Source organism: Phalacrocorax carbo, chromosome 1 (genome assembly GCF_963921805.1).
Source record: "Phalacrocorax carbo chromosome 1, bPhaCar2.1, whole genome shotgun sequence".
In the NCBI taxonomy this organism is placed as follows: Eukaryota; Metazoa; Chordata; class Aves; order Suliformes; family Phalacrocoracidae; genus Phalacrocorax; species Phalacrocorax carbo.
In genome coordinates, this window is record NC_087513.1 from 120,810,682 (window position 1) to 120,837,911 (window position 27,230).

Consider the following 27,230-nt stretch of genomic DNA (forward strand, 5'->3'; position numbering starts at 1 on the left):
CCCCCCGCCAGCCCCGGCCCCGCCCCCGCCTTCCCAGCGGAGGGAGCGGGAAGGCGCGCGGCCATTGGTCGCCACGGGGGCGTCGGCGAGTCAGAGGCAGCCAATGGGAAAAGGGAGCGCGGCCACCGGGCGGTGCCGCCCGCAGCGGGTGGGGCGGGGCGAGGCGAGGCCGGCGCTGCCCCGCCCCACGCCGGGGCTCTCGGGGGGACCCCGGGGGCAAAAGGGGTGGGTGTCGCCGCATGGCCTCCGCGTAACCCGGGGCGAGGGCTCCGCGGGGCGGAGGGGCCGTGCGCAGCGCCCGGCCTTCGAAGGCGGCATTTAATCGCGCGGCTGCAGGCACCGGAGGGACAGGCACGTGGGCTGCTTGTGGCTCCCGAGCACTGCGGGTGTTGCTGGGTTCCTGTCTAATTTGGGGCGGGAGGAGAACCAAAACCCCAAACCCCCCCTGCATCAGAGGGGGCTGGTGCCAGGGCAAGTTTCACAGTTGGGTCTGCAGCCAGGCACACACACACACCTGGGCAGCTGAACCCCCCCAAAAGACATCAGGGTTGCTCTGGGTTGGGGCACCCCACCACATGCTGCTGGTGTTGCAGGGCCCAGGTCACCACAGAATCATTAAAGTTGGAAAAGACCTCTAGGATCATCAGGTCCAACCATCAACCCAACACCACCATGCCTCCTAAACCATGCCCCTAAGCACCACGTCTACATGTCACTTAAACACCTCCAGGGAGGTTCCAATCCCTGACCACTCTTTCCGTAAAGAAATTTTTCCTAATATCCAGTATAAACCTCCCCTGGCGCAAATTGATGCCGTTTCCTCTCATCCTATTGCTTGCTACTTGTGAGAAGAGACCAACACACACCTCACTGCAACTTCCTTTCAAGTATTTGTAGAGCGCGATAAGGTCTCCCCTCAGCCTCCTCCAGGCTAAACAACCCCAGCTCCCTCAGCCGCTCTTCAGACTTGTTCTCCAGACCCTTCACCAGCTTCGTTGCCCTTCTCTGGACAGAATCCAGCAACTCAATATCTTTCTTGTGGTGAGGAGCCCCAAACTGAACACACTACTCGAGGTGCTACAGCAAGTAAATGCTGCTGAAACAAACCCACACCAGCCATTTTGCTCGCAGTAGTCATGCCACAAACCAAGAAATGGGTTTATCCTAAAAGGTGCCAGGCCCTAAGCGCATCTCTGGAAAACACCTAAACACATTCTCTGTTTTAAGCTCCTGTGTTGCGTACAATTTGGCACCCATCTGCTGGTGCGCTTGCCAGCACAGAGGCAGGCTGTGTGCTGCTTGTGAAGGAGCAGCCGTCTCAGGCCTCATGGGGAACTGTGTCCTAGCCAAACAGGCTTCATTTCTGAGAGTCCTTGTGGCACCAATGCAACGGATAGTTATTACGCTGTCATGTAATCATTACTCTTCTGATGGTGCCTGAGGATGTGATAATGAGGTACTCGCCTGGGAAGTCCCTCAGTGTCACAATGGCTGCACCTGCATTGCTGTGAATGGAGCTTTACAATGTATAACACAGGGTGCAGCTGAATTTAAGACATTCGGTACAAATTGTCTCAGAGTAATTCCTGACTACCACAAGGTGCTCTGGATTATGCAGAAAGTTAACAAACAAACCAGAAATCATTGCATGAAAGCATGAGATACTGAAAAGGCTTACTAGAGTAAAATGTCTTGAGAATGTAGCTTGTTGCTATAGAAAGTGCAAGCAACAATTTCTTCTCTACCTATAAAACATACCAATAAAGAGAAAAGCAATTCATGGTAGCTTTATTTTAGAACATGATTCACCCTGAAGCATTCCATGTGCTTTATGTAATTGAAGGAGTTGAGACAACTGTATGTCTCCATCTGGACATATAGATAATACAAAGTATAACTATTTGGTGAGTATTGCATGCTCTATAAAAATAAAAAGTAAGGAACAGGGTGGTTTAACCAAGTGGTAAAAATGATAGAGGAGACTTTACAATTGGATGTGACTGGTCTGAAGCTGAATGCCAGTCTTAGGGTCACAAAGAGTTGAGGACTTCTCTGGTAAGAAAACGGACCATGACTAGAATGTAGGGTGAAATTTATTAAAAAAAAAACAAAAAACAAAAAAAACCACAGGAAAAACACTGAGCAATTAAAAACAAATCAATAGAAGGGCCAGGTATTTTATATCAGCCTTAAATAAACAGCAACACTGAGGCAGCTGGTCCATTACATATGCTAAAAATCCACACTCAAATGACACAGGAAAATCAATGTTGATGACAAATTACATTGCTTTTTCTCTGACCCTTTCTGGATCAAAGTAGATGTAAACCTACATTTACACATTGTTATTCTCATTTTCCTAAGAAAGATTTAATAGAAAATATTGCTGTTAAACAGAACAATTATTTAGTTTAAATCGCAATTTGCCTAGCTAGTTATGTCTGAAATACGCATGTAAAGTGAGGTTTGCACAAGTAATCATTAGCCCCACTGGAAAAATAACAATCAGAAAAGCATGTGGAATCAGATTCTAGCTTGCATCTGGTGCAGCTCAATTACAGAACCGCACAAGAGGAGTGCAGAGTTAAAAGTGTAACATTAAGAATGCCTGGCCCTTGAAATGGGTGTCAGAAAAACTGTGAGACACCAGGGCACACGTGAGGCCCATCAGCAAAGTGCAGCAAAGCAAAAATCCATGAATATTTGGAACAGAATGAGTACAAGTGTTTGAAAACTGCAGTTGTACCCACAGAGGGTACGCGAGGGGAGATAACCGTACCTTTTATGCCTTTCAGGAGTGACTAAAGGAAGAGGCACTGAATCAGCTATTCTGTCTGAAAAAGCGCAGGCCTCGCAGCAACCACTGCAACTTCAGGCAGATGGGCATCAAGATAAGAAATCGGCAGCACAGATAGATTTGCCAGATCTTGTAAAATGTAAAACAGATACCTCAGAGCAGACTTGTAAGACCAAGCCACAGTGCTAGGTGTGTTGGAAATGAGCTGAACGTAACATGTGAGGCTAATGAGGGGTATTTGTAATTGCACCACAGCTCTGCACTCAGAATTTGATCTCCTTCGCCATAGCAGCAGCTAGGAAAAGGTAAACTGGCAACACTTAGAAGAAAATTGGAGTTTTGACTTTAAAAAAATAACAAAAGTGACTTACAAAGATATCCACAGCAACACCGACCCACACTGTGCCATTGGCTTTAGTGCAATTAAAATCAGTCATGGTGGCTGGGAATGAATACACAAAGCTTTCCCTTGCCCCAGTGCCTGCTAACTGGACCCATTACGGCTGAGCCCAGTCCGTGAGACACTTAGATTACTCTTTAACCCAGCATTGTGAATAACTCCCACAAATCAGTAGGCCGCTACCTTTGTAAGTGGTCACACTTTTTGTAAGTGGAACCACTTAAGCCATTTCCTGAGATCTGGTAATGCTTAGGATTATTTTTCCTCCAAGGAACACAAGGAGTCATGGTGAGGGTTGGTATATAATAAAAATTATGATTTGATCAGCGTAGCGGCAACGTGACACTGACTGGACTATTAACATAGAAATAAACAGCTTGTTTAGGAGCAGCAAGCAAAGAATGTTCTTTCTTGTATCAGTGATGAGAAGACTGAAAGGTCAAGGAGAGAGATCCCTTTGACAAGTGCAATCAGTGATCAAAGAGAGAAGGAAAAAAGGTAAATGCTGTTGTGGTAGGATCACTGAAGGAGGAGGATCAGGTGGAGGAGGCTTTTTGTGAGTGACTAATAAAGCCACCTAAAGAACCTATGGTGCTTTGGTGGTACCTAGAGCCCTTTTGGGAAGGGAGAGCACAAGACTATTGCAGAAGTTCATGGAAATGTTTTTATACAAAGGGAGGAAAAAACAGCCCAAGAAGAACCACTCCATATTTTAACTGCATGGGAGAGGCTGCAAACAATTTGGAGGACAAAATCATAGTTCAAAATGATCTTGGACAGACTGGGAAAGTGAGATGAGGAATTAAAACAGGAAGTTGACTGAAAAGGAGAAATGCAACATTTTTAGAGCTAGGCAGGAGCAATCAACTGCTTGAGTAGCCACTATCTGGACAGCAGTTGTATAGAGTGGAAGGTAAGGTTTGCCATGTAAACTCAATGTGAGTCAACAAGGCCTTGCTGTTGTGAAAAAAGCAAACATCGTACAGGGTTATGCGAACAGGAATATAGTCTGCAGTACACATGGCACTCTCAGCACTGGTGCACTTTGTAGAGGTACCACGTCCTATCTGGAATGATGCATTTCAAAAAGATATGGCCCATGTGAGACATGGCCTGAGGAGCACAACTAGAAGGTGTAGCAAGACACATGGCCCAGGAGTAAAGACTGGAAGAAGTGGAGTTGTTCACAGAAAAGAAACGTGAAAAAAGGCAGAACTGCCTTCATTTAGCTAAAGGGCAATGAGGAAGGGGGTAAACCATTTTTCATGTTCCTTCAGAGTAGGAAAAAGTGGCAAAGGTCAAAGTTACAGCAACGAGGATTTAGGCTGAACATCAGAACCACAGCATTGCTCAGGCTGGAAGGGACTTCAGGGCATCTGTAGTCCAGCCTCCTGCTCAAAGCAGGGTCTGCCTAGAGATCAACCCAGGTTGCTCAGGCCTTGTCCAGTCAGGTCTTGAAGGCCTCCCAGGACAGAGACTGCACAGCCAGTCCAGTGCCTGACTATCGTCATAAGGAAAATGTTTTCCCCAAACCCAGCTGGAACCTCCCCTCTTTCTTTTACTGAAGTCTTTTGTGGCTGTAGTAAAGGTCCTGACTTTTCATCTTGCTGACCTCCCTGTAGGCACAGGGAGGTGGCTGTTAGGTTCCCCCACAGTCATCCCTCCCCCAGGCTAAGCAAGCCCTGCTCACCCGGCCCATCCTTATAAGGCCACCATTCCAGCCTCTGGCTGTCTTGGAGGCCCTCTCCCCCACCCCAAACTCACTCCAACTTACCAATGTCTTTTCCATACTGGGGGCCCAAAACAATAGACAAGTACTGGATGTGGTCTAATGGGTGCTGAGTAGAGGGGAATAATCATTTCCCCCAGCCTGTTGGCTGCCCCTGTGCATCCCACCAAGGATGCAGTTGGCCCTTTTTGCTCCCAGGACGCACTATGGCCTCATGTCCAGCTTGCTGCCCACTGTGAACCCCAGGGCCTTACTTGCAGAGCCGCTTCCCTGCCAAGCTGTCCCCAGCCTGTGCTCTGGCAGGGGTTGGTCCACCCAAAGGGTAGGACTTTGTCCCTGCTGAATTTCATGAGGTTCCATCTGGCCCATCCCTCCAGCCTGTCCAGGTCCTTGTGGATGACTGCCTTGCACTCTCATGTGTCAGGTGCACCACTCCAGTTTGGTGTCATCCACAAACTGATGAGGACACACTCCTTTTCTCCTCAAAGTCACTGATAAAAATATTAGAGCAGGACAGATACCAGCACAGACCCATACAGCACACTTGTAACTGGTCTTCAGGGAGGGTATGAACTATTAATCACTGCCCTCTAAGCCCAGTGACCCAGCTGGTTCTTCTCTCATCTGGCAAGCTACCTATGCAGACTGTATTAACCCAGCTTGGATACCAGGGTGGAGTGAGAGCCTCTGTCAGGAACCTTGCTCAAATCACCTACTAGTACTACAAGGAAGACCTAATCCACTGCTCTATCTTCACTTACAGATCTATTCCCTTTGCCGAAGATGGTCTTTTGTAAAGTGTTACAGCTGCCACCACGTGTGTGGCATTGAGAATCACAGAGTTGTCCAAAAGACCAAAGGCTTGCCTCCTTGGAAGCTGAGCAGAAAAGGCAATTAAATGTTTCTCTGTTGTGGTAAACATGGTCACATGAAAGAATCAAAAATCATGAGTCAGACCCCTCCAGAATGAAAAGATTGTCTGAGACATTAATGAGACGATTACTTGGTCAGATTTTGGCTTGTCTTAGACTTTGGAATTTCCCTTGCCCATCCCCAATCTAGCAGTACAATTAATGTTGCATGCAATCCCCAAGTCAGTAAGGCTGTATGCTCACTTTTCACATGTACTTTGTCCAGAAATCAGTTCATGTCCTGCCTCAGCATCCCTTTATCGAGTCTCTTCCTTCTGCAGCTCCAGGACTTTTTTCTCCACCAAGACAAGAGGAAGCAGAGAGGAAACATCCTCCGTGTTCACTAGAGAGGAAGGGTGAAGGAAAAGGAAATGATGGAAGATGCACGATTGTTTTTATCTGTGAAGCACACTCTCATCTCTCTCAGACACGAATAGTATTAGCTCTCAAGGGAAACAGTTGCTCCCCCAACTGTTCCAGCAGCTCTCAGGCCCAGGAGGCAGGCTGGTGCACAGGCTGCAGTGGGAGCTGCTCCCTCCCTCCCTCCCTCCCTCGGCTGGAATCCCAGACAGCTCCCGGAAGAAAGTGAGACCTGAAACACGTCCAATATCCAGTTGCATAGGTAGCAAGACTTGAAATCAGGCCAGGTGCTAGCAAAAGCACAGCAGGCCTAAGCCTAGTAGACTAAAGGCTTTTCTGTGAAAAAGAAAGAGGCAGGGAGGCCGGCTTGATTGCTATCTGTTGCCTTTCTCCCTGCTTTGTCTTGTGGCTCACTGAAACCAGAGCAGAAACAATTTATTTTTTTTCCTTCAGATCTAACTAAAAGAGCAGCTTTGGAAACCGAGAGCTGGAAGTGGCCTACAGCACACCAATTTCCCAGTGCTCAGGAAAACAGTGCTCTGCACACCTTCGTCAAAAATGCATGGGTTTGTCCCAAGGAAATACCTGAATCGTACCAATTTTCTTTTCCTAGTGGGAACAGCTGGCAGAGCTCTGGAGATTTTTAAGATGTTTGCATCAAAGGGGCAACCATACTCACACAAGCTGCTGCAGGGCTCCAGCTCACCCGAGAAGTGGCTGCCCCCAGCCTCATTCACATCCCACCACTTCATCCGAAGTTACTATCTTTCTTTTCTGCTGATGTACAAATGCATGTAACTTGCCTTTGGTCCCGTCAAAACAATTAGTTAGAAAGCAAAGACCAAAACTGAAATTATGAAAAAGTGCTGAACTCGATTATGGGAGGACTGCTAAGAAGCAGGCATTTACATCTTAACAGCTAGAGATGAGGTAACTTTGCGTAGGTTGAAGCCACTTGCTACCAGAGCTAGTCTGTTGGCAGCAAATCTGGTTTGTTAACTTCCACCACTCAACCTAATTCTACATATCTAATTTACAGTTGAAACTTTAGATCAATTGAATTAACACCTTTTTTGGCAGTAACCTCCAGCAGGAAAACACGGACCTTCTAAAGTGGTTCTGCCACCACTGCTGAAGAACTGTGGGATGGCAGTACAGGACAGCAGTATGCTTTTGCTAGTGGTTCTTCTTCCTGAAGGTTACAATTTTATAAGAAATAAAACATGGCATGCATTAACAGGGGATTGGATGTTTATGAGCACATTACTGACATGGGAGAATTGTCCACCTATCTCAGGAAACATACTCCATTTTCCATACGTGTGGATTTAACTAAATGAACATTGCAAAAAGAAAAATAATTTGGAGGCATTTATAAAAAAGTAACATTGGCTAGTTGGCTGAATTCAGAAATACTTGTGCATGGTTTTAGAATGCATTATCAATTTAACATGAAGATATACTGGATTTATTCTACAGACATTTGGCTGTAATTTTGATTGTTTCAAAATTGAAATTCACGCACTCCAAGGTAAAATTGTGCTCTACAGTAATATAGCTCAGTTTCATCCTTGCAATAAATAGCAAATACAGCTACAAATACTCTGTGACAGCCTTACCTACTCAGCATTACTTCCTCACCAGCTGAAGTGAGTGCACACCAAGCCCCATTTTTCAGGTCTGACTTTTCCTGAACAGGACCAGTTTTTGGGGCAGTTGGTGCAGAGGCATCAGCAGTTACAGGCGTTTGGAGAACAGCATGATTAAAATCCCCCCCAACTGCTACAAAAGTGGTTTAATTTCTAACATATTAAAGACAGTATATTCACTTTAAGGTGCTGTTGTAAACAGTGGCAACCAACACGGCTGATAACACCCAAAGTTTTGCAGCTGGAGCGATGCAACGCTAGGAAGAATCATTTTTAAAAAGCCATGACCCCTCTCAGTTACTTGCTTCTTCAATTAACATGCTCCTTCTGTCAAAAATGAGCCTTCTTGTTCTCTACAGACCACCACAACAGAAGCTTGCAGGATCTCTCAACCAGAACCCACACGAATTTAAAACCAAAATAAAATCCCAGCTCCCAGCCCCAAGTTACACTCTTTTGATTACTTCATAAAGTAAATACAGAGAGTGGGGGTTTGGGGTTGGGTTTGGATTTTTTTTTTCCAGTTGAAGACATGCTCCACCAGCTCAAAAAAACAGAAGGCAAAGAATCACTCAAAAAATAGCTCACAAAAGGAGCTAAGAATTTGAAACTTGTCGTCTATGTCCTCATTAGTCATTTAAAGAACAGCATCCCATCTGAAGGAAAGGGATAGTTTTTGTCAGATTCTTATAAAAAAGGCTTTATTTTGAACAAGTTTTCTCCATTTGGTTTTACAGTCTCAACATACATCATATTCATGGACAAGCAGCATTTTCACAGAATAAGAGCCAAATACAAAGAAGAGGAAGCCACTTGGGATTAACAGTTTCAACCTAATTGACTCAGACTTCAGAAAATACTGTATGCTGTCACTTATTTGAGGTAAAGGAATTCCATAAATTAAGATCCACTGTTTAACAGAAGAGCCAACAATGAGATATTTGTGAGAAGTAGGTTCTTTTGGGAAGGAGGGGGGAATATTTTTTACTCCAAGACATGGTAAGCGACGATAGAAGGGGAGGTATTGGTAGCTTGGACTACCGTGTGTAAGCATTTAACCAAATTCATGCAGTTTAAATTTCAAGTCTGAGGGCTTTTACTGGTAGTAGTCTTAAAAGGTGAACCTAACTGAAGATATGTCATGAGCTTAGTTTATACACTGAATGCTGTCAGCAGGTGATCATTAGAGTCAAGTAATGATCAATGCCCGAGTTTTTTTCCTTCAAGTATCCAGCAAAATCCCTTAATTTCAGTGCCCATTATGACATATTCCAGTTACATGGTTCATTTTTGGGTAGCTGTGCAATGAGACCATAAAATGATGCTTTTGGTGGAATTCAAGTGCTTTCTTAAGGGGAAAAAAAAATATATTGGGGGGGGAGAGGGAGATATCAACCTTCTGCTGTTCACACAAAAAAAAATACGTGCAGTTTAACAGGGTTTAGATAAACAGATGAAAGCTGTTATAGGGACACATTTATACTAATTTAAAATTAACTTGTTTATAGAGCAAATCAGGTTGTGTCAATCTGTGTAGAAAAGATCTTAAACCTTTTTAAAAAACAAAGACTATCCTCACCTTTTTGAGCCTGAGATTTAAATTAACTCATCAGTAATCCTAAATCTCACTGAAGAGGATATGGAATTGAATTAATATCCTGTAAACTGCAAGAACTGAACTATCAATGTTAAATTCCTAATGCCTAACAGAAATACCACAGGTTTCAGTTCAGCCATTTATTGCGAGGCACTGCTCAATTTCTTCCAGTGAAAAGAAAGCATAATTTCATTTCTGTACTTGCAACAAAACATAAGTCGTGAAGCCATCTTCACATAGAGAGATACATTTCTTTAAAAAGGTTACCGACAAAAGTAAGTTCCACAGTCTGGTTGGCCAAACCATCTTGTGTGGACAAAATAAATTCAAGTTGTATTGGTGCAAGAATTTAGCTGTAAGAGGCAAAGCAGATTCATTTAGAAAAGCTCATTTTTCAATATTATTTTGTTTGCCAACTCCAAGTTCCAGTAAGCAAAATGGATCTATACTTGTTTTGGAGGCAGAGAGGAGCCAGTTTGTTAATCTGGCTACATAATGCTTCTGTATCCTTTCTACTTCTTCCCCCCCTTTTTTTTTTTAAATAACAATCATGGAGCAAATTGATTATTAAGCAAGTTATCTGACTCAGAACTAAGAAAGCACTAGTAAGTTCTCTCGCCCATTGGAAAGCTATATTATATTAGGTAGCCTCATGTACATCAAGTTGTATCTTGCAGAAATATGACCACTGACCAAAATTTCTTACTGGGTTACACGCTGAATAAAAAGACATGAATGAAATTAAACTGCAAGCCAGCCATTGTACAACTTGTCTCTCAAGATGTTCCAGCAACAATTAGAGCTTAAACTCCTTAAGAGATACACAGCCTATGATATACAGCTATAGTGCCATTCAATTAAACCTCAGACAGAGAAAGACGGCAGTTTCTTCACAAACAGGACATCTGCCCATTAGCTTTTATCACACTTCAGACTATCAGAAAGTGAGTAAAGGTGGAAAAAAGTTATTTTCCACTAGCATCCAATTAGTTTCCTATGACCGTGAATGCTAATGAAATGCTTCGTTAAATGACAGCTAAGAGAACACAGAGTGAAGAGAGATCAGTCCATTATGAAATTTGGTCTTTGTATTTAGGACTTGCATTTCCTTCAATGGATTCTATGTATCATGTTGCATGGAGCATGAGTTTTGTTTTTTAAAAACTCACCTGCCTTTAATGAATCATTGCAATAAAAATATTTTTTTCCACACTGCACTAGGCAACTTTTTTTCCAGCCAACAAGGAATTTAGTCAAGAATCAAAAAAATTGAACTATGAACTCTGGCACAGCCAGGAGTAGCAACTCAACTACTCCAGAGTGCTTAGAAAATAGGCTTTAGATTTTACACCAAGAAATTGGATTTATTGTAAATGCCACAGTCACATTGATAGACAGAGCACAAACAAACATACATTTTTGTAACTAAGCGTTTCTACTTGGTAAATAAAAGCATTTTGCACAGCCTTCCTTTTAAATGTGCCTAATCTAACCTAAATAAGCAGACAGCATAGCAGAAAAGGGAAACTTATGTGAGTAACTGTTTCTTAAGCAGTATATTATTTTTCCTATGTATATAATATTTTATATTATATACACACACATTTTCATCAACAGTTCAAATTATACCTGAATTAAAAAAAAAACAAAACTGGCGCTCCTCCAATACATTTACCACCTTTCCCTCAGGCATAGTTAATCCAGGTATTTGTCAAGATAGAGGAATGACAGTTAAAAAGACTCCCCCCACAAGAAACAAGTTACACAAAGAATACTGTATCACTACAAATTTTTTATTCAGAAGCCCATCTTTAAAAAAAATCTCATTATGAACTTGTTTGGTCAAACTACAACACTTTCTAGCAGACATACAGTAAAAATGGCATGGCTCAGAATCGACCAGATCTTTCACGATCTCTTGACCGCCTCCTGTCACGTTCACGTCCTCCTCCTCCTCCACCACCACCTCCACGACCACGATCTCTGGACCTAGACCGACGTTCACGGGACCTCGACCTGGATCTATGCCTTCAAAGAAAGTTTGAACATTTTATTGACTTCATCACATTCAACAATTTACTTGCAGTACCACACAGCAGAACACTTAAGGATATAAGTAATGAGGGAGAAGAAAGACAACGTAGCATTAGAAGGATTGGTAAATTGGCACTCAGGCTGCAAAACCATGCATTTACAGACCGCACAAACTTAATACTGAGGAGTCAACACATACTGTTAAAAGACTCAACTGTTCACCGCCAGTCATCCGTTATAATGGGTGTGCAAAACTTAAGGAAAGGCACGGAGGGGAGCCAAACGTGCTGTTACACAGCTGTTAATTACAGAAGCAAGAGAAGGGGACACCTGCTTTTGCAGTTATGAATAGCTCTTAACAACACACAGCAAAAGCCTACAGCTGTTTGTAAGTCCATTCCTGCTAAATCAACTGTATTAATTAGCAATTACAACTCAGTTCTCCCTTTCTGTTGCTTTTTCCTCCTCTCCCCGCCCCCCCCCCCAAATGCAGAAGGTATCAGCATTTGCAAATAATCTTCCCTGCCTCTGAGGTCAATGACTTAAAGTCATGAAGAAAGCTAAAATGACTCAGAACGTACTGCTAACACAGCTTCTATGGATTTATAGCTCATGTGGCACTTGTCAAGGAAAAGAGTGGTTTAAGCATTTTACTAAAGTCAGTTTTATAAAATAGGTAAACAGTACATTTTTAAATAGGTGTAGAAATTACTGCAGAACTAAAAAGCTCAGGGAAATGAATGCTACAAGTCTTAAGTGTGCAGAATATTGTTCCATGGTGAGATGTTGTGGGATGGGAGTGTGTGGTGACAAATTTTACTACAACAGACACACATACATAACTCTTGCATACCACCAAGCTGTCCAGAATTACTAAATTAACCTAGTATTCAAAAGTTCTGCTTTATCCTCCTTTTTTCTACTCAAGAAACTTAGATGCATTTCATTCTATATAGAACAACTTTCAGGTGAGTCTGGCTTATACAATCTACCTGTGAAACCTCACTGACAAAAGAACTGATTTTTTTTTTTTTTTATATTGAGCCTTACTGCTAACTTGTGACAGCTTTAGCTGCATAAAGAATTTAAATAGGGCCAATAAAGACAAAACTGGATGGAGGATTCAGCTATTTTGTTTTATCACAGACTGAAATTGAGCTATGGGTAAAAGAATCATATTCCGAAGCCAAACGCACAGGTCTGATCCTTCTTGCAATAAAAAGTGATACCTTTTAATTAGCCTTACTAGGTCCAGGTGTGCAGATTTTGGCTGGGGTACAGCTCATTTCTTCACAATAGCTAGTATGGGGCTGTGTTTTTGATTTGTGCTGAAACCAGTGTCGATAATGCGGGGATGTTTTAGTTATTGCTGAGCAGCGCTTACACAGAGTCAAGGCCTTTTCTGCTCCTTACCCCACCCACCCGCGAGCAGGCTGGGGGTGCACAAGGAGTTCGGAGGGGACACAGCTAGTACAGCTGACCCCAACTGACCAAAGGGATATCCCACACCATATGGCATCATGCTCAGCATATAAAGCTGGGGGAAGAAGGAAGGGGGGGATGTTCAGAGTGATGGCGTTTGTCTTCCCAAGTCACCATTATGCGTGATGGAGCCCTGCTCTCCTGGAGGTGGCTGAACACCTGCCTGCCCATGGGCAGTAGTGAATGAATTTTGTGTTTTGCTTTGCTTGCACAGCTTTTGTTCAAATGTCCTTATCTCAGCCCAGGAGTTCTCACTTTTACTCTTCTGATTCTCTTCCCCATCCCACTGTGGGGGGGGAGTGAGCGAGCAGCTGTGTGGGGCTTGGTTGCCGGCTGGGGTTAAACCACCACCCTAAGAGATTCAGATTCAGACTCACAGAAGGGACCAAAAGGCTAATACAAGTGCGTACTTTACTTTTTTCATAAATTATTCAAACATCTCAAATGCTTACCTTTAACTTAATGTTAATTGGGATATTTTAGGAAAGCATTTAGGCACAAATATATGTGCCTAAGCAACACAATCTACATTTTCCAAAGTTAAATTCATCCTCCCAAAACTAAGCCACTGCCAATTAGAGACATTTATAGGAAAAACATGTTCACAATCCCAGGCCCCTTCTGTGATTGAAAGAACCTACATGGATTTGCTGTATAATATAGAAGGAAGCTCAAGAATTTTGTATGCCTATCCTAAATAGCAAGGTCCTAAAAGCAAGCAGGCTGAATCCAGCTCAAAGTGAACCATCCACAGGACAGATATCATAGTAACAGCAGTGGTATAAGCCTTTCTACAAGGTACCTTAATAATGTAATATATAATAAACTGTACTTATCACAATGTTTTTTTGTCATTAAGCAAAGTTACTATTCCTCTGCCCTACTAAGAATTCCTGTTAAGAAGGGTCACATTGTTAGGCTAGTGTTAGTAAAAGGTGAGCTCAATACAGTAATTGCCTGTTACTAACACTAAGGAACGAATACAGGCCAGGGAAGGTAGGCATTAACTGTTAAAAACAAGGAAGGCTGGGTACTGAATATAATCTATAGATAGTCTTGATTGTGTATCATGCTGAAAGTGGCCAATCTGATCCTGCCAAAATGCCCATTAGCCAAGTAGCCTGCTTCTAACAAAGGCCGCGAACAGATACACATAGAAGACAATAAAATATAGAAGAGGCATAAAGCAATACTTCTCCCAAATAATGTCTGCCTGTTACAGTTTGCAGTTTGGAGATCTGAACCACAGGTAGGTCCTATGTACTCAGTAACTCAATGAATACTCTTCTCCTTGATCTCTGACTCTTGTTAAAGCCACATCAGCCTTCAGCATCCAAAGCACCACACAGCAAGGAGCACGGTAACTTTTCTTTTAAAGACCTATTTCTTTGTTCTAAACGGGCCACTTGCTGGCTTTACTTAATGCCCTTTCATTGACATGTATCAGAACTTCACTAGAAAAAGTGAGAGAGGACTTAAGCTTAAAGGTTTTGCTTCAGAATTTTCAGCAACTGATCCTTAATTTACCCGTTTTAATCATGTTTGAAAGCAAACTTACTTTTTACGACGACGCCCATACAACTCACGTCTTAACTCTCGAGAAATGGGCTTCAAATGCATAAAGTTGCAGAAACCTCCTCGTGTACACTCTCTGAAACAGAATTCAAGAGACACAGTTGAAACTCCCAGCTCTACACTGTATCTGTTTGCCCTAAGCCTTACTGGACCCCAGCCATCTGAGCGTTTATCACCTCTTAACATAAAAAACAGTAAATTGCAAGCATCATTTACCAACACTGACTCACTCCTAGATCAAAATCCTAAAAAGCTGGCAAGAGTCAAGAGGCTGATTGCAGGTCCTCCATATTAACATTACCTGAATTAGTTTTCTTCCTACACTGAGTAACGCATAAAACCTACACCCAAGCAACCACCCTGTCTGCACAAGCATTTCAAAGATACTGTCATAGGCAAATAGGAAGTCACTTTTTACCCCATTTCATATTGACGGCAACAGGCCTCTCTGAAGTCAGTCACAGGTGAAAGCTCAGCATGAATGGGCTGTCCATTAAACCAGCGATTGTTCAGGTCAATCACAGCCTTTTCCGCATCTTCTTCACGGCGAAACTAAAAGCAAAATCAATGTTTTCTCATGTTAGACAAGCAACAGAAGTAGATCAAAGATTTCTAGCAAATCAGTTCTGCAATATCTGAGGCCTAGGACTAGTAATCAGACCAGAAGCTACTTCAGAGTTCCTGGGACAGTCCATCAAATCACAGGTAAAGGTGCTAGCTTTTCACTAATCAGGACAGAGCTAATCAAAACATCGATATTCTCTCTCAATTGTGTTCTATTTGGTCCTTCAAGTTCTGTGGCTTGTATTAAAAGATATGCTAGAAGATACTGTACTTTCTCAGTACAACTTTAAACAAAGAAAATGCTTAAGAATACTTTCTGGAACACTAATGGTCCAAATGCAGTGGATTTTCTTCCAACATTTAAGAGAAATCTGCATGAGAACTGAAGGTCTCATTCATTTATATTAGAATTTACACAAAACTGATCCTGTTTTATGATGAATGTAAAACTTAAATTTGAAATTTCTTTTCACAGCTAACCACTTGCAAATTTTTAAAAACACCTTTTATTTCTGATTATGACCTACACAGCTGAGAATTTTAGATGGGAAAATACTTTCCAGTTAAGGGAATGTACAGTAAAACTATTCAAACTCTCCCACACCTCCCCAACACTGTGTACACACAATAAAATTTCTACAGGTGACAACCTTATACTCATTATTCAAGAGAGACCAATGACTTAAGAGCTAAACCTAAATGCTCCAGTTTGCACCTTAAACCACCCAGCTACTGCCAAATGTAACTTGGTTACAAGATATTTTGTTTAACTGGGAAGTTAGAAAATAAACACACCTGTTGCGAATAAACCTCTGCTCATAATGAAGTGCTTAAAAGGCAGTGTGATGGGAAGACAGACCCCAAATTAATCCTGGCAAACTAAACAGTCCAGCAGTGGTGACTGTGTTCATAACAATGTAAAAAAAAGAAAGTGTTAATCTTCATGTAAATGACACAGATTTTCACTATCAAGAAAGCTTCTTAAAATTTCTTTGAGATTCCATTCACATTTTCACTCTTTCTACTTTACATTGTGAAGTTGGAGAGGAGCTTATATCCTGAAGAGCTACTCTCAGAAAATCTACAAGCATACAGTAGCTTTTAAATTTATAAATCATTAAATATCACCCCTATCGGTTATATAAACGTGTCTCTTTATCCTACCTTTACATATACATTTCCAACTAGATGATCTCCAAGGTTATCACAAACGTTCATCTCCTCAACTTCACCATATTTTTCTTCCATTTCTGTGAAGACCTCCTAAGCACAAAGCAAGTACAGAAGCATTGCATTTAGCTGTTAGTAAGTACAAGAGGCGGCTTTCCTTAAAAAAAGGCGAAACAAAAACTCATTTTTCTACATTTCTGATTTTAAAATTAGTACTTGCTTGACCTGTACTGTGTCCATCTGTAAGTACAGCACTGACCGGATACAATAAAAAGCTACGAAAAACATTATGCATACAGTATTTACAGAATACCTAAGATGCACTGAAATCACTACATAAAAGCCCTGATGCTTAATTTTTGTTTTTACTTAATTTGCTTCTATACAAATAATTAAGTGTATTTTGAATTTACAGGAAAAAGGAAATTATGGAATCAAAATGCTCCATCACTCAAGTTGCTGATTTTTAAACAAAGTCTACTCCAAAGAGTAAAGTTAAATCCAAACTAACCAAAGGTTATACCAGCAAATGTTTAGCACCAGAAGTTGTTTTATATGAACACCTGAGGAAACAAGTGCTTTTCTCTGAATCCATCTAATTGTGCTAAAGACTGAATCCATCTAGCTCGTTCATGCTGACAAATCCACCAACACTTGAAATCATTTTTACATCTTTCGCATACCTCAAAGAATTCATCATAATGTTCTTGCATCTCAACATCGCTCACAGCACCTGTAAAAATGAAGAGTCATATCGATTAGAGCCTGTAAATAAGGAAGAAGAGATTTTGATCATACTACAGAACAATCTAGAGAGGCCGTCTGGAGCATAAAAGACACCATATAGCATGGAGCTAACTAATAGGAGTATTAAAAATAAGTAGGTGTGAAGAGCTTTGAGTCCCCAAAGTATGTCAAAACATTACATTGACATGATCAAATCAAAACCAGTTTTAATCAGAGCCAAACTTGTATGCCACAAATTTAAAGGAAGGGGAAAGGAATTACTCTGAAATGTAACTTAAATTTAATGTACAGTCCCACCCTCTGTCTATCAACAATTTTACCTAAACAGAAGGCAAGTGCTTTGTTACATTTGCATATTTTTAAAGCATGATTACAATTTAGTGTTCCTCTTCCTAAAGGCAGAATTTCATTTTAACATGTCCACCTCTCCCGCATATACACTAGAATTTGAGAGTTCACAATGTAACACAGCCCAGAAATTCTTTTTAAAATTTGCTCAAAGTAGGTATTGAAATGACACACTTTTCTCAGTGACCTCAAAGGGCACCATGACACTTTGCAATAGAGAACAGTTTTCTAGTTTAATTCTGAGTATCAGTTAATTCTTCTGTAGTCCTGCAGAACACCTTTTAGTGCAAGACAAGCCAGCCATATATTCAGGTTAGATTATTCTCATGCTCCAAGCTGGACTTTACAAATAAGCGCTGCTTGCCTGCTGCTATAAAAAACAATGTAAGTTTGGCTGATTTTTCAAAGCATTAAGGATATAAAAATTAATTTCATTTATTTCTACCAGTCTACAGCATTTTAAACTACATTAAGCTGTATACATTAAAGCCTAATGTATTAGCTCTTCAGCAGTTAAGTGGTTTATTAAGATCAAGCGGAGCAGTTTTGAAGTGACCCTTGCATTTTATGCTAAAAAAAACATCCTAGCCTTTAAATGACAAACACTACTGTTTTAGATCACAGAGCATGAAAGACAAGAAACTGAGCCAACAAAGCAGAGTTTATTCACTTCAGGCTGCTATGAAAAATAGAGATGCTTTGGGCTCATTTTTTGGCTAATATTACCATTTGGACAAACTTTACATTTTTCTTCAAAGGCTGTGATATTAAGCAGCCACGCTCTCTGGAACTGTAAGTGCTTTTTTTTTTTACTACCCAGTTCCCCTCCTAAAGAAGCCTAAGGGACATTTGTTATATAGTTTAAGCTAACAATGTTTCTGCATTTGAAGCACGTTTGCTTTCAAGAACTTTCTTCTTCCCCACGATTATATAGCAAATTAAGGAATATCAAACATTAAACCAGTATTTCTAGACAGTTTAATACTTAACTATATTCCCAAGGTTCTGCCAACACCACTGATAACAGCTTACTAATACCTAAGGACTTTTTTTTGTTGTTGTTTTAGAAGGTATCAGACAGGGGCTCTGAGCCACACTGTGAATAACTACTTTTTACCACACGGACAAGTGCTAAAAACTTATAAGGAGATTCCATTGTCAAATTAGAAGATCATAAGCAACAGTTAGTTTATAACTACTTGAATGTCCTTCTAAAATGGGAAGCATACATACGCACAGGCTTTACAAACATTCATAATCCAGGGCTACTGGTATCTGAACCTCGAGAAGCCCAATTACTAATTAAAATACTCAGGAAAACTATCACTGTTCAAAACTAAGGTTAATCCTCTATGACGGCAGTAGAAAGGAAGACAGTTAAGCAACAACAACAAAAGCATTAAATATCTACCCAAGTCATCCATTTTAAAATACATGCAGTACTTAAGTAGGGACAAATATCAAAAAACCAGGGAGCCAGTTTTAGCAAACCTACTGAGAGCAGAGCTCCAGCTCTACCACAGAAGGTAGAGGTAGGCTCTGTTACACAGCTACCCACTTTTCAAGACAAATTAGAGTTGGATACAGCACTTAGAACGCTAGAGAATCTGTTCAAGACTCTTGCAGCTGTACAGTCTAAACAGCTCCACAGACCAAACTGCTGTAACTCTGTGCAAATTAGTTACCAGCGCATTGAGAATTTAGGGAGAGTGGAAATACCCAGCTGTACATTTTTTGGTTTACTTAAACAGCATTAACTACTAAGCATCTGCAACAAGAAAGCCTACAAACCAATAGGACTGTTTACACATCTAGACAAACTTACGTAGCTCAATACGTATCTAGCTTGATTGTGTGACAAAAAACTCAAATTACTTAATTGGGCCGTTATTCCTTTTAGAAGCAGAAGAGACAGTGTTGACTTTTAAGTTAGTGGCTGATTTCACAAAGCACGTCTAATCAAATGCTGGTAACTAATCTGAACTAGTCTATAACCCAACAGTCAAAAAAAAGGAATAGCCAAACAAAGCTTTATTACCACACAGTCAATCAATATTCACTTCAACAAGAAATATTAGTTAGAAAGTAACACCGATCCTTTTTGGTCCTAAAACTTTTTTTAAAAAAATCTTATTCTAATATTGATGATTCAATCACAATGATATCTCAGTAATCGCAGATCACCAATCCTGGTCATTTAACTTCTGCCAGTCTCACAGTAGGTGTGTTTTCTTATGCCCATTCCTACCTCATGAGTAGTCATTAAATTAGTTCATGACCATACCCAAATGCCTTCCCCTCCTCAAAAGTACTTTTAAAGATATATTTTCTTAGGTAAATATGCAACTTGGTTTTGGAATTTGAATTTTCAAAGCATGGAAGGAATTTTAAACATGCACCTATCCAAAAAGGACAGCTGCCAGAAGGGAAGCGTTTGTCAGTCAAAGTATATTCTTCCAAAGTAGACTCTAAATGGAAGCTGCATTAACCTAGGACAAATTTCTGCATAGAGTCTGAGAAGTTTCAAATTTGAATTCTCTTAACATTTACAGAGCAGGAAATTTGTTCTGGATGAAGACAACGTGTCACTGTCCTGCTCTTTTAGACAGTGGAACCTAATGGATAGCACAAAACATACAGAAAAGCATTCCTAGGGTGCAGGCTACTGGCAGGGAGAAAGGCGGAGGGAAGAAAGCAGTGCAACGAAGACTGCTTTAAAGGGGAAGTACAATTTCAACCCTTTTTGATTTAATAGATGGTATTTGGATTCCCCTCAGTTTTGGGAGTAGGGAGGAAGGTGAATGGGACAAAAAAGTTCTTGATTTTTTTTTTTTGGTGTGTGTGTTTGTTTTGGACACATTTAACGAAATGTGGTCAGTTTGATCTGTTAAACTAAAATGGTAGACCAGCTTAAGTCGACACTGAGCTCTGACAATCAAGCCCAGGGAACCAGTGAAGGAACTTGTATGAACTTACAGCGCAAACCGTCAGCAGACTGGGAAGAGTTTTGAGGGTTACGGTAAATGTTCAAGAGGGCAATGGTCTGAAATACAAAACGCAACAACTTTATATTATGGAAAATAATTTTAACAAGAAACCGGTTTCCTTTAGGGTCGCTTTAGCCGAGTCTGTGCTGAAAGAGAGGTGGTTATTCTCTCCCAAGAAGGAGAACTTTCACTTAGCTGGTGACCTTTCTGAATCAACCTAACACTGTAAAGTAATAGAGATCTCATGATACTCCATTATTGTATTTTTTTAAAAACATTTACTCACCGATATTACTATAAAGGGGTTTTGCATGATTTCAGACAGATATGTAACAAATGGCATCCAAATACAGCATTCAAATTACGAGCATAATAATTTGTTTGAATTTGGTTTTACTGAATGCTTTCTTAATAGCAAAACGCCAGGAAAGGAAATAATACAATAATTAGAGCATAACATGAAATCTCCATTTTCCTAAAAAAGTTAAGACGAAAGAAAACCCAGTTTTGGGAAACTTACCGTACATGACATATATACCTATTTTTTTTTGTTGTTGTTAAATCAAGAATTTGAGAAGTGTCTGCAGTTTAACACTTTAAAAAGAATGCAGCGTTACTGAACAATCACGTTTCACTTTGCAGTGCAAAAGAGAATCTGCATCAAGTCCAATTTATGCAGTCAATTCTGCATTCTGAATTGCACACATTTGACAAGTTCTTGATCTATGCGCAAGAGGAGTTCCGTCACTTGTCCTGTTTGCAACAGCTTTATGTCAGCAGCTCAGAAGCCAACATTATTTTCTCATAATTAGGAGTGGGCTCTTTAACACCATTCTTTAAAAAAATTTCTCCAACTGTGGGACTTACAGTGTGAGCCGTCAGCCGTCTGTGCACTGTTTTGGGGGTTACGATAGATGTTTTGAATCAAGATGGTCTGCGGGGAAAAAAAATAAAAAGGGGAATTCTACTGGCTGCTGTGCATATAATAGACAATTGCAAAGAGACAACTTGTTTGCAAACAGCTAAAAGTAATATTTTATTCTTAAGACTTCCTTTGGTATTTGCAGAATATCTTCCAAAATTGCATCCAGACCATCATATTATGAAAACAGTTTCAATTAACCACCAAGAAAGAGCTGCGTTTGTCGCAACAGCTATCCTCAATATGGGAGTTGTGAGCCACAGTAACCTAAAATGTCAAACTACGTGATATCACGAAGATGCCTAGCTTTCAAGACCAGATTCATTATTGTAAGTCTAGGGGAAAAAAATAGCGTTATGTGCACAGCATATAATCATACATAATGCCACAGAGTCTAAAACATTACACCAGACAGTAAGGTTTTTAGGCAAGAGCTCAGTCTCATTTTGTGCATCAGGAATTTCTTGGTGGAATTTCTGTTTAAATAATATAATAGCGTCATCGGTTCACATGTTTCCGATCCTTCAAACAAGGACAATATCCTTTTAGCCCTTCTGCTTTTTACTTGAAGAATTAGCCCAGGCAGACTTGAAACCTTACATTTGTACCGTTCTTCTTAAAATCAAGTTGTCTGAAAAAACAAACCATGTTTAAGTTAGTAAACTAATATTACAAAAAAATTCCAAACGTCCATATCACTGTAAGCAGCTCAGAAATTGAGATTTGATTACTTAAAATACAAGCTCAATGTTAGTTAGTATGAATCGCAATCCCCAAATAATTCTAGCTTACACATTATTATTAGTCACAGTAAGAATTCAGAGCTTAAAGAAGTCACAGGACGAGCAATGTCATACCTACATATGCTGCCCACTTAACATGTAAAAAAAATCTGTAACTTCACATTTAAAAATCACACACTTGTTTTATAACGGGTAAGGTCATACCAAACACAGCTTTGTGCTTCCGCGTGGCCCAGGTTTAAAATAATTATGTTTTAGCCTACAACTGGAGAGAGCCAGAAACACACACGTAGTTACAGTGTTTCTGCTGAATGGTGGTAATTTGATCACCCTGGATTGCACGACCTTTCCTAACACAGCTCTTCTCTAAAGTAGCTGCACCAGCAATAGCAACACAAGATAAAAATATTGTGCCAGTAACTTCCCATTAGTAAGATACCTGTTCTTCTGTTTTCTATCACAGCTGATTATCAATCTGCATACAAATAAAGATTTCTGTCATGAAGCCCGCACATATGCCAGGTATGTCTGGGATGTTACAATACAGCACATCTGCCAGGTGCGATTCTGTAGCGGTTCCAGACATCCCTGGATGAATCTGACATGCCCTGCTGACCCACTTCAGCTGGCATGGCTAACTGCAGTTTCTAAAGCAAAGCTGTAAGACTGCACTAACAGGGGAAACTGTTGTTGCACATAAAGTTTTTGTGTTTTTTTTTTTTTAAAAAAAGACTCTTTTTTAAACTTAAGGACAACTACTGTGGAAGTTGTCCAATTTCAAACTACTTTCTAGTAGAAAATGACCTAAATTCAGGTCCCTGAATAACCAATGACATGCCAGCACGCTCTCCATGTAGGTCAGCAACATGGAGTAGCTTTTCAAAATGGACAATATTCATTCTGAGATACAATATTTACATTAAAAACTATAAATTCCCAAAAGTGGAAAACTGTTTTTGTAGATGAAGTACCCACAGTGGTCCCTATTAATCAGTAACCTAGACAGCCCCCCCCGAAGTACCCTGCCCACTCACACACTTGCAAAGTTCAACTTCAAGAGCACCGTCGCTCTGAACTCCAGGCACGTGGGTAGTACGTGCCTCCCCAAACCAACACCACTCCACCATTCTAATCCATCCTGCTCCAAAGACAGCTAAAATGAACTTGCACAGGACTTCACTGCTACGTAAACTTTACCTCTGTAGGTAAAGCTACTGATAATGCAACAGCTTCCATAGGCACTACTTATCATATGCAATACTCCCAAAGAAATCTATTTACCTGTACACCTTGACAATCAGCAGTGATAGAAAAAGGGAAAGCAAACAGTTCTCCAGGAATGCAACTTCTGAAAACTACAGAGCTCATGATAATAAAAACCTTACCACCCACTGCACCTTTTTTTTTTTTTGGCAGACATGCAGTCACACATCATGTCTCTAACAACATTCACATAACCAAAGATCAAATAATCTGTCAAGTCAACTGACGTATACACCCTCAGCAACCAGGCAAGCTGTTTTCAAGAAACAATTCTTTCGCATTCAAAGCAAGTACGTAAGTTACTCTCAAAACTTAAGAGCGAGCCTGGATCAGAGAGTAAATATAACGACAGAAGAGTCGCTTTTACTTATTAGTTTTCTCCTATTATATGCATAAAGGACTTAAGTTCACACCTCTGAGATAGGTGGAACATGCTGCCATTGTTTGTGATTAAAAAAATCTGGGATGGTTTAAGTGCCTAAACACCACTGAGAAGGCACACTCACCTGAAAGTTAGCACTGGTTGGTCTCTACTACAGGCAAGCTTACAACAGCATCGCTTCCTGCAGCCATTAAGGGTGACAGGAGATAATTAGAAATGCTGGGAGAAGTAAATGGAATACCCCCAAAAAAGCAAAAACCCATATAAACTGGGGCCAAAAGCGAACTAGTTAATCTGGAGCTCGGTAATTATTCACTTGTATCTCAGAATCTATGTTTTAAAGAAGCAAGAATATACTTCCTCAAGAAAGAGAAAAGAAAAAGGAAAACAAACCTGGCTAAATGTTGGTTTGTTGTGCAACCGAGAACATCTGTCTCCATGACGACAAGCTCCGATTTTGAAATAAAATGAACAGTTGACTCTGCAAGTAAAAAAACCAAAGTAGTTCAGTATTGGAATAGAAAGACATTAATACGCAATTCCTACAAAACATATGCCCTAAATGCCTTTATCTTGATGTGGAGAAGTAACATAGGAAAAAAATCAAAACAGTATAGGAAAGCGTTCCAGCAAAACTGTTCATATGCATTCTTCTCTACCCCTGATTTACAGCAAGTCGTCTAATCAATTTCACCTGCTACTCCAACCCCAAATGCATTCATTACACCACCAGGGACAGAAGCGATCACTACTGGTTTACTCTTCTGGTTCTCCATTCTTGTCTTTATACCAGTTTCAGCAGTTGAGAGGATGGGAAATAATGTGAAAAACATCCTGAAAAGTTACACCACAAGCTATATGGTTGTGTCTTAGTTCATGCAACCCCTAGCCTAGGCAATATAACCTGCTTTAAAGCTGATAAATTTACATCTACCTAATGTTTAATAAACCACCTGTGTAAAGTTATACTCTAAGGGTAACTCAGACTGCTGCCGACACAGTATTTGCAATAATTCAGAGAACAGAAAAATCATGTTACAGAGAGAATACACATAAGCAAAATAAATTAATTGAGCTACTTCCATAATTGTAGTTAATAATTTAAAAAAGGAAGCATTTATTCTGTTTTTTTTTTTAAACCCACAAGCTTTTCTTGAATTAACTGTCATCTAATGACACCTCCAAAACTATGCCAGTTCAGGCACACCAGTAAAACTCTCACGTAAGTGTAATTCATGTGGAACGATGAAAGGAAACCATATGGAGTTTAGTTACCTTGACTGGGAAAACTGAATGCAAAATTCTGAAGGGCAAGAAAACTATTCTGGGCTATGTATGCATAAGTGAAATACAAGAATTCTCCTGGAAGAAAGATGATTATTCCCATGCTCATAGTTAACACCAATTCTTTCCACAATCCTGTGTAACCAACATCAACTCATGGAAAGGAGAAAGCACCAAAGCATATCTGATCTCTAGCAAAACATTCCACCATAAAATTGTAACATGCTTGCTCTGTGTTATGTTTTTGAAAAAATATATACTTAGCATTACGATATACTTACTGTCTTTTCTGAACTCTACCCTGAAATAAAAAAAATACCTAACTATAAAATTTCCAATAGTGCCTCCAACTTCAACACTTTCTGGAGAGTTCTGCTTGCCTTTTGAATGGGCAATAAGACCAGTACAGTAATTTCATGCCTGCAGTATTGGCATATACTAATACCGTTAAACTGTAATGCATTATTATATCAGAAAAGATGCTACAGTAACAGAGCTCAAGGAAGGCTGCCGATACTGCTTTTCTGACAGACGAGCGAACTGGAACCGGCACATCGCACTACAAAGCAGAAGGAAAACAGAAGCCTGACGGCCAGAGGCTGACATGATCAAATTTAGTCCAGTAGCGCATCGATGCCCCCTTGCATTTTTACGAGTGGAAAAACACGTTGGTTTGGTCAGGCCGACGGTGACCAAATTTTCGTTAGGAGGGTTTTGTAAGTACGCTTCCAACAACCAGAGAACCTAGAGGCGCTCCCGACGCGTGGAAGGCTGCAGGCAGAAGCCTGAGGATCAGGATGCAGCAGTCGGGGAAATCCTCCGCACCCTGGGGAGGGGGGAGAAATAACCGGTCGCTGTCCTTGCAGCAGAGCGGAAGCTCTCGGGCTGCTGCGAGGCGCGGAGACGCGAACAAAAGGGGAAGAGGCGGCCCTTTCTGGCAGGAGGCGGCGGGAAGCTCGGCACCCAGCGGCCACGGCCGCTCCCGCCCGCCGCCGGGGTGGGGGGGGGGGGGGGGGGGAAGACGGACACACGACACGGCAACGCGCCACGAGGCGCGGGCACAGCCGCATGGCGGCGGCGGGGGGGAGAGGGGAGGAGGAAGTCCCCGAGGAGAGCAGACCCAGCCCGGCCCGGGAGGGGAGAAGGAAGCGCATGGGCGGGGCCGGCGGCGCGGGCACGCGCAGGCCCCACGCGGCGAAGGGAGGGAGGCGCGCGCGCGCTCTCTCCCTCCCCGGCGGCGGCGCGCGCACGCGCCCTCCAGCGAGGGGGGAGGGGAGGAGGGCCGAGGGGCTGGACGGGGGGGTGGGGGGGTGGGGGCGGGGGAGCGCGCCCGCCTCGCTTCCTCTTCCCTCCGCGGCCGCGCGCCGCCACGTTCCAGCGCGCGGCGCTGACGGGGGCGGGGGGGGGGGGGGATGGGGACGGACATACGGACAACTCCCGTGCGCGCGCCCCGGCCGCGGGAGCGCCGCAGGCCCCTGAAACGGGAGGGGAAGAAACCGGCCGGGCCCGCCCGCGAGGAAACGGGGGGGGGAAGGGGAGGGGAGGGAGGGCTGACCGCCACGATCGGTACAGGCCGCCCCGGCGAGCGCTGCGCGTCCCCACGCCCCGCGGAACCCGCCGCCAGCCTCCCTCTAGCTCCCCTCTCTCCTCCGGGTGCGCCGGATCTGCGGGAGCGGCGCGAGAAGGGGGGGATGGGCCACTCACTTGTCCTTCTCTGTTCCGAAGATGGAGGCCAGGTACTCCGCCATCTCCCACCGCCCGCCCGCCCGTCCCGCCCGCCGGACAGCCCGGCGCCGACCGCGCGCGTCACAGCTGCCGCGCCGGAAACACTTCTACCGAGTCCTGCGGGCGGGCGGGGGGGGAATGGAGGGGGCTGGGGTGCGGCTCTGCGCATGCGCGCGGCGCCGCCAGCCCCTCATTGGGGGAGCGGCGTGGGCTGCCCTTCCCCCGCCGGTGGCGCAGGTCTCGCTTGTGCCGCGCGCCGGCGTTGTCGCGCATGCGCTGGCCGGGGGTGGCGGAGCCGTTCCGCCGTTGTTGAGAGAAGGCGGCTGTGGTGGGGTGGTCCTCATCCGCCCCCAGGGCCGGAGTCCGGCAGGGTTAGGGCCCTGCCCTCGACAGGGCAGGGGGTAACGCGGTGCCCTTCGCCGCGGGAGCCTGGGAGGTGGTGCTTTAGGGAGGGACGCCAGCCACCCAGCGGGGACGGGGCGGCCTGTGGCGGAATAGAGGCCGCCCCGTGAGGATCGGGGGCACGCAGGGGCGGACTGGTATCTCGTCGGGAGCGCTGCA

General features: G+C 42.5%; 1 protein-coding gene across 4 annotated transcripts; it reads right to left on the reverse strand.

Moving 5' to 3' along the window:
- Positions 1-9,968: 9,968 nt before the first annotated feature.
- Positions 9,969-26,853, reverse strand: U2AF1 (U2 small nuclear RNA auxiliary factor 1). Of its 4 annotated transcripts, XM_064472586.1 has the most exons (10): positions 26,649-26,853; positions 24,054-24,141; positions 23,785-23,841; positions 21,873-21,903; positions 21,218-21,284; positions 16,952-17,001; positions 16,263-16,361; positions 14,953-15,086; positions 14,518-14,610; positions 9,969-11,471 (listed from the first exon to the last, which is right to left on the reverse strand). In XM_064472586.1, exons 1-10 carry the CDS (start codon positions 26,836-26,838, stop codon positions 11,333-11,335), a joined length of 948 nt encoding a protein of 315 aa, XP_064328656.1. In that variant the 5' UTR covers positions 26,839-26,853; the 3' UTR covers positions 9,969-11,332. The 4 variants fall into 4 exon arrangements, with proteins under 4 accessions (XP_064328656.1, XP_064328639.1, XP_064328645.1 ...); XM_064472569.1 differs by lacking the exons at positions 21,218-21,284; positions 21,873-21,903; positions 23,785-23,841 and adding an exon at positions 20,340-20,406 and having other exon boundaries at positions 26,649-26,807; XM_064472575.1 differs by lacking the exons at positions 21,873-21,903; positions 23,785-23,841 and having other exon boundaries at positions 26,649-26,807.
- Between the last annotated feature and the right edge of the window lie 377 nt (positions 26,854-27,230).